The following is a 7,858-nucleotide window of genomic DNA, read 5'->3' on the forward strand; positions in this document are numbered from 1 at the left end:
CCATGAGCAGTATGTGCAGCACAGTTGTCCAACAATAAAAAAATTTTGCGATTTAGAGTCGCCATTTTCCTGTCCAATTTTAACAACCACAACTGGAAAATTTTTGTGGTGTCCCAAGCCTTACTGTTTGCCTCGTAATCTACTGGCAGGTTTTTTGCTGCAACATCTTTGAAACATCTTGGCTTGGCAGACTTGCCAATAACCAAGGGTCGAAGTTTAGTACTGCCATCTTGATTACAACATAGTAAAACTGTAAGACGAACTTTACTGTGTTTACCGCCATGGCAGTTTTCACCTTTTACGGTTAGAGTTTTATTGGGCAACAGATTGTAAAAAAGCCCCGTTTCATCCATATTAAACACATCATGTGGTGCAAATTTACTTACGATGGTCTATACTGACTGAAGCCAGTCACTCGTTGCTGTTTGGTCGACAGCTGCAGATTCGCCACAAATGGTTTTTGTGGCCAAATTATGCCTATCTTTGAAGCGTTGAAGCCATCCGTTGCTGCAATGGAAATCATCAATGCTGAGTCGCAGTGCCAGCTGATCAGCCTTTTCTTGGATAATAGGCCCGGAAATTGGAACTCTGGTGGCGCGCATCTGATGAAACCACTCCAGCAGTTTGGCCTCTAATTCTGAATGTTTACCGACGCGCATCCTTTTCTTAGTTTGATTACTACCTTTCCTGACTGCTTCTTCTATTTTATCTGCTTGCTTTAGAATTGTACTTAAGGTTGATTTTGATATACCAAACTCTTCAGAAAGTTCTGTTTTCGTTTTTTCACCCTGACGAACTGAATTTATTATCTTAATTTTCGTCTTCAATGCAATTTCCTTGCGTTTACGTTTTGCCTCCATTTTTATGTGTGTACGTACAAATTCTAAAGTTTAATAAAATTCTCACGAGATAATTCACTTAAACTTTCATTACAACGTACACAAATGTTAAACGGGTTAGGCGTAATATATATTTTGATTTTATTGGTCCGGCACAGATTCATGTATACAAAGGAAGTACAAAATCGAACGTAAATACAATCCCACGTGAAGTTCGATATATCGAATATTGTACAAACGCGAGTGATTTCTGAACATATCGAACACACGAACGAGTGATTTTGTAAACATAAGAGTTAAAAACACACTTCGGACACTCAGGCCGGGCCGTATCTTTGTGGTAATCTTTGGTTCGTATTAAACGGTAAACATGACTGTTTGTTTATACGGAAGGGAATTGTTATTGTTCGCTATACATAATAACGAGAATTCCGTATTAACCAAACAAATCTTCATTGTGTTTAATGGGCATATTTCACGGGGTAATAGTAATAGGTAATATTAACGAGTCGTTCGTAATAAGCGGGATAATATTAACGAGGTTTCACTGTATATGAAAATGAATGTTTGTGTGTTCGTCTTCTTTACGCTCACGCATCGTTCAACTGATGGAGTTGAAACTTTGCACACTTGACCTTCAAAACAAGGGGAAGGTGAGGTTTTGATAAAACAAAACCTTACAGCATAATTTAATTATTCTTGGTGAAATCTCGTCACGCCATATTCGTAGTACAGACTAACCACGACAGAATTCGGGCTATTAAATGTAGTTCACTCGGCACGAGACAAGAGCGTACGTGTTGCATGCAACCAGCGAACTATCAATATCGATATTGGACTATGTGAGCGCACTCTATACAGTAATCAAACCCAACAAATATGATTGCACTGCAGATCAAGACTATAAGATTGAAAATATCTTTTAAAGAAACTTTACACAACACCAACTTCGTATTTCTATTAATTAAATAAGTAACCGGTAATATCCTAACAAATAATGGTTTTAAACTTTAAAAAATATTGTTTTATACTGGAACAGAAGTTTATGGGCAACATCTTAAACTGGAAAATAAAAATAATGTATATTTTATTATTGGTGGAAACTAAACATTTGACCGTATTGGACGGGAATTTGTAATGGTAGTTACCGTACTGTCTAAATGAGATTCTGTTAAACCAATCCTTAAAGCAGAATTTATTTATTCTTGATAAAATTTCATCATTGCATTGATAACTTATAGTTTGTCCTGTCTCTATGAGATTTTGCACGCTTGACCTTTGAAACCATGGAGGTATTAGTCTATGGAATGGTTGTCTATTCTAAAGTACCTGATATACTAGTAGCTGTATAAAGGCTAATATAAGTTTGTTTAATAGCTTAAAAAGAACTGGCTATGAATAATCGTAAATATGCCATCAGTAGTGAATATTGCTAAAGAAACACAATATCAACACAAGAAATTAGGGTATAACCAAAAATTGATTTTTTATACAGAAACAATAAAAAAGGGGCTAGAGTTCGTTCTCATTTTGACTTAAAGTAATAAAATGGCAAAGATTGTACACACCAACTCCCTTACTTTTTACCTCCATGTTCAGGTGATATTTCGATAAGGCAAAAATTAATGTGGTGCGCGATTAGTATCGGAGAATTACCAGTAAGTACTTAATGTCAGTTCCTCTTTTCTATGGTCTGAATAATAATGGTGACGTGCGAGTTGAGAGAGAGAGAGTGGTGGAGAGAGGTATAGATATTTATATAGACAGAAGAGATATAGACTTATGGCTATATATAGTGAGATATAGTGTGTATAGATAGAGATAGGGAGAGATGAACATAAAGAAATATGTAGAATTACAGAGGGATAAAGAGATAGATGGATGGAGAGAGAGAGAGATGCTTTGTATGTGTGTACAAACTTAAATAAATTACAAAAAAATACATATAGGCATTGCAACGCATGCCGGGCATTAGTTAGTATTTAATATATCTTTTAATTTTTCATTTTGCAATGTTGATTGTGTTATATTAGAGTATTAGACGTTACCGTACGTCCAAGAATGCCTTATATTTCTGGTCATCCTGTAAGAATGAATGGATGTGATGCGTAATGTGAAAAAAAAACTGAGTATTTCTAAGTACATATTCAGCTTTTCTTTAGAAAATAAAATTATGGACTGCAAACCAGTATAGTAATAACATGTAAACATTATAAACCAAGCTATCCTTTTTTAGCGACTTGAATATTCATTTAACTCAAATTCACATTTTACTGTCGTTCATTAAGAAAATTTCTTATTGAAATGGAAAGTGAACATTTAGATCATCAATTGCACTGCCTAAAATCTCCTACTACAGTAAAACCTAGTTCACCTGTTTCATTGCCCATAAAATTATTCTTGGGCTGTTTATTGTAAATAAAAAAAATTACAAATATGTTTGCATATTTAATTCAGCTCACCGAGATACAGGGATCTCTAGTGGTGTGTGATCTTCTCAGGTATGTACCGGAGGTAAGCGCAAGAAGGATGAGATCAGTGTTGATTGTTTGGACTTCAACAAAAAAATCTTGCACACAGCGTGGCATCCGATGGAGAACATCATTGCAGTCGCTGCTACAAACAATCTGTTCATTTTCCAAGACAAGTTCTAGCAACAAACGCTCCAGGTGGGTGCCGTGAAGAAGACTTCTTTTTTTTGAAGTTGTTTTTGCGTAGAAAAAAAAACTGTGGTGCATACAGGAAGGGAAAGGAAAACGGAAAGTGGTAGTTGGATGGCTTTTAAGAAACTGTTTCAATTATAATTAGATATATACTCAATATTTTCTTTAAATGATTTGTACAGTGGAAAATTTCGATTTGATAACATTTCTTGAACATACATCATTTCAGTTTTGAACTGTTTGCTATGGGAAAAATTCATTAATGCAAAATAAGAATTTAAAAAAATTAAAATGAAAACTTAAACCCACAGAAAACAAACTTGTGGGTTCATGTTTTGATTTCTTATTTTGCATTCATAAATTTTTCCCATGACAGTTTATGTTGGTTTATATTTTCATTTTAATTTTTTTATTATTTTGCTTTTATGATTGTTTCCCATGACAAACAGTGCAAAACTGGAATGGCGTATATGTCAAAGAATTTGTATTATATGTACATAATTTTCTCCTGCAAAAATTTCCTGTCTGGGTGTGAAAAGTTTATAGTGATTTAATTTGTAGATTTTAAACATAATATCAGTAGACACAAAACAATTCTCCCCATCTGAAACAAATGTGGAATCACGGAGAATTGAGTGGTCAGAGCACTCGCCTCCCAACAAGGGGACCTGGGTTTAATTCCTGGTGGGGTTGAACTTTTTTTTTATCATCCCGTTTACCACGCCCTTTCGTTACATTGATGGTCCATTCTCCTCCCTTGAGGAGATCATCTCTAATGATCTCAACAATCAACATTGACAAGATTTTATTTGGTTCATTCGTTCGCTAGACAAGTATGCCACCACTTACTGAAACATATCTATTACAAAGTGAATATTCCAAGAAATAATGGTAGTAGTTATTCATTACAATGTTCAACAAAATTTTATCAGAAATGTTATGATAGGTTTTTTTTAAATGTCCGCCATTAAACTAAATATTTTGGCATTATCACACTTTAACATCTTAGTCATGCATCATTGTTCTATATTTAAATAAAAGTGTAAATAATTAGATTTGGACCATAAAAACGTGTATTTTTAAACATTGTGTCACCCATAATTTTTATTCATATCATCATCTTACATGCTGGAAACTTGACACTGGTTGTGTACATTCAAAAATTCGTAACAAAACACAAAATGTTGCTCAATAAAATTAATCATGGGTGGGGGGTGGGGTTGGTAAAAGCATTTTAATGATAGGAATTGGTTGTTTAATCTTGTGTAAGTTTGTGCCTTACTAATTGACCTTGTAAAAATCAAATTAATGTACATTGTTTTGATTTCCAGGGAAATGTGAAGAAGTGCTACTGACTAGTACAACTCGGCAAGCCTTAAAGCGTCTCAACGACCTTGCGACAAAATACTTGCGTGCTTTGTGCCCCAACCGCGCAAAAGCCACAAAAATTGGGTCGTTGTGACGGGCCAGATTCCCTCAATCTGCACTGTTAAACGTGTCTGTGATTCGGCATCTGTCGAGGTGTTAAAAATAAACTGTGCAACGATCGAATGTTCATGGATTGCGTGTTTTGTGTATCGGTGATTGGCACGCTGGTAAATTGTAACTGTCTTTAACTGCCATGCATCGTTTCTCTGCGGACAAATACACATTTTATCGCAAAATGAAATGTGTCGGCTTCGTTATGCCATATATTTTTTGTTCGTTTCCAGATGGTAGAAATCGAGATTATGTTTTTTAGACATGTAGGTATGAACATATTTTCCACAACTTTTCCTGGACACAACTTTTGAAATTCAAAAGATCTTTAATTAATTTCATTTAGCCTAGTTTACATTTAGTCAAGGAAAAGTTGCTGGCAAGGAAATACAGGTAGGATTGATTTTTAGTTTATTATTCGAAAAAGACAGAAAACAGTAAGGATTTAATTATTTATTCATATAATAAGTTGCCTAGCATTTTTCACACAAAGTTTATACATGCATTTACTATCAACATCACTTTTTTTTTTCTCTCCAGATTTACATCTCTTGAGTTTTGTTTGCCCGAGACTGGTGTTGGAAAAGCCAGTTATTTTTGTTTTCAGTTTCTTCCTATACATTATGTGATTGTTGATTCCAGGTTGTAAGTTTAGGATGCGTGTCCCGTGCTTTTAAACTGGAAGCTTCCGCTAAAAATGAAGTGCTTTAATCTGCTGTCGGAGGTAAATAAAATTCATGTAAATTACTTTTTTGCATGTAGCGAAGATATTTGGGAGTTCGACAGCTGTCAGCATGAAGAGAGTTTTTCTCTGACAAGTAAACTTTGAATATTATGATTATATAATTTATCAGGCACCAGCCAAAGTGATCATGTTGGTACCTATTGCCTGCATTATACAAACTAGCAGAGATATTCTCAGATGGTTGCTTGTGTGCTTGAGTGTCCTGTGTGATGCCTGTTAAATGCACAAATACATACAAGTATTGTTGTGAAAGTATCCTTATATTGGGAATAACCATTAAAACCTGAAGTGGAATATTGCTTATATGATTCAGTAATTTTCAATGGTATTTCAGAAGAAATTTTTGGAATGTTCGATATTACACATCTACACATTTTTGTTGTATTATTGTTTTTAAATTGATGAATGTCAATGAAGAATGAAGCTATTGAAATTTCATAGTCTTGTATTTTTGTGCAACAGACGTTTGTGAGCTTAACTTACTGCAGTATAAAAGATTTTAGGTATGTTTGAGGTATATGTGAGTGTGTGTTTTCTGTTTATTTTATAAATTTCCATCCTGTTTAACAACTTAGAGTTGTCTGATGGCAAAGCTGGTGCATAATTAATATTTTAATATTTTTTTAGAATTCTGAGTTCTTTTAAAAGAGCCAACCCTATGTGCGAGAAGTGTTGTGCGATAAGTTTAATTTGGAAAAAAATAATGTGGTTTAAATTCTGCTTTGTAACTCAGTATAGACATGCCACAAATAAATTTAAATACAAAACAAATGATGTGTATTGTGAATTTGTGTTGGTTATGAAAAATTGTTGTTCCAAAATTATTTGTTCCTTTTTATTGAACGTCGGGGAAGTAGGTAATAAATAAAATCACAATTATTTCACGGATCTATTTAGTAGCAAAGTAAACGTGAATCATGTATACAGCTACTCCACGTTGATGATTGGGCTACTGTTTTCTTGACATGCCATTGACAACCGTAGCATGAGAGATGAAGTGACTGCTGAATTATCTGTAACCCTTCAAAGTAATTGACTGTTATTGGCCAATGAGATCTTTAAAAAAGGTTTGATTGTGCATAGCATAGGGACAAGTTTTAAGGTTATATTTTAAGATAATTTTGGTAGTAGATTTCAGTTTTATTGTTTTTATATTCAACAATGTAGTTATTCATACAAATAATATATTATTCAACAATATGAAACTTAAATATTCCTTAGTTTACCAAAATATTCTCATTTTGACTGACAGTCATGGTTCATTTATTCAACAAAATCATTAGTAATAACAATAAGTATGTCTAGAACAGAACGTTACTCACAAAAATATATTGACAAATTTTTGTGCTTGAGGTATTTACAGAATTACGCTGCAGATCCACCTCGTAGGAACCGTGCATTTTTCTGGGATAAAAAGTAGCCTATTTCACTCTCCGGCCCATGTCTATGCAGAAAAATCATGTCGATCCATTGCTCCGTTGCTGCATGAAAGGACAGATCCAACAAGCACACTTTCGCATTTATAAAATTAGTAGGGATTGCAGTGTTAATTTTGGTTTTATCTGAATTCACTGTATAATCTTGTCCCGATGCATAGGCAAGTCGAGTCTAGTCTGGGGTTAAATGTATCCATGTGAAATCTGGCTCTAATGATAAAATTATTATAATATCCACTCTTCTTTCTCTGGCTGAGTGAAGCAAAGTGGTACATGTGGGGGGAGGGGGGGACCCTGGCCTTAATAGTATTTCATTGAAGCTGGGTTCAAATCCTGGTGTGGCCAGCCTGATAGGGTTTCCGTTGTTTCCGGATATTACTCTCGCAAACGCTGGGACAGTTCCTTGCGGTTGGCAATGGCCATGGTCAGCGAAAATCTAAAGGATTCTTGAGAGGGGTCCCAACCGGCCCAAGAGTTTTGCATGTGGATTTCAACTGATACAATGTCATCTCTGAATAGGGTGCTTGTATATGGTATGCTGCCAGGCTTTTGGCCTGTATACATACAATAAGCAGAAAGCCTCAAAATTTTGGAATGTACGGAAAGTTTTCCATAAAACATAGTTTTGACGTCTACTTTCATCAAACCTGTTCCACAGTCACGATTTTGCAAGCACGTGCAGTCTCCGTCAGAGAA

The 7,858-nt window shown here is 34.8% G+C and overlaps 1 protein-coding gene across 3 annotated transcripts in view; it reads left to right on the top strand.

Annotated features, from left to right (window-relative positions):
• The window catches only part of LOC134539696 (protein phosphatase PP2A 55 kDa regulatory subunit), a 244,390-nt gene extending 237,893 nt beyond the window's left edge, over positions 1 to 6,497 (top strand). For all 3 annotated transcript variants that reach the window (XM_063381908.1, XM_063381909.1, XM_063381910.1), the window contains 2 exons: positions 3,341 to 3,508; positions 4,834 to 6,497. In XM_063381908.1, the coding sequence (XP_063237978.1) occupies positions 3,341 to 3,493 (153 nt within the window). In that variant the 3' untranslated portion in view covers positions 3,494 to 3,508; positions 4,834 to 6,497. The remainder of the gene's footprint in view (positions 1 to 3,340; positions 3,509 to 4,833) is intronic.
• The last annotated feature ends 1,361 nt before the right edge of the window (positions 6,498 to 7,858 follow it).

Source organism: Bacillus rossius, chromosome 15 (assembly GCF_032445375.1).
Source record: "Bacillus rossius redtenbacheri isolate Brsri chromosome 15, Brsri_v3, whole genome shotgun sequence".
Lineage (NCBI taxonomy): Eukaryota > Metazoa > Arthropoda > Insecta > Phasmatodea > Bacillidae > Bacillus > Bacillus rossius.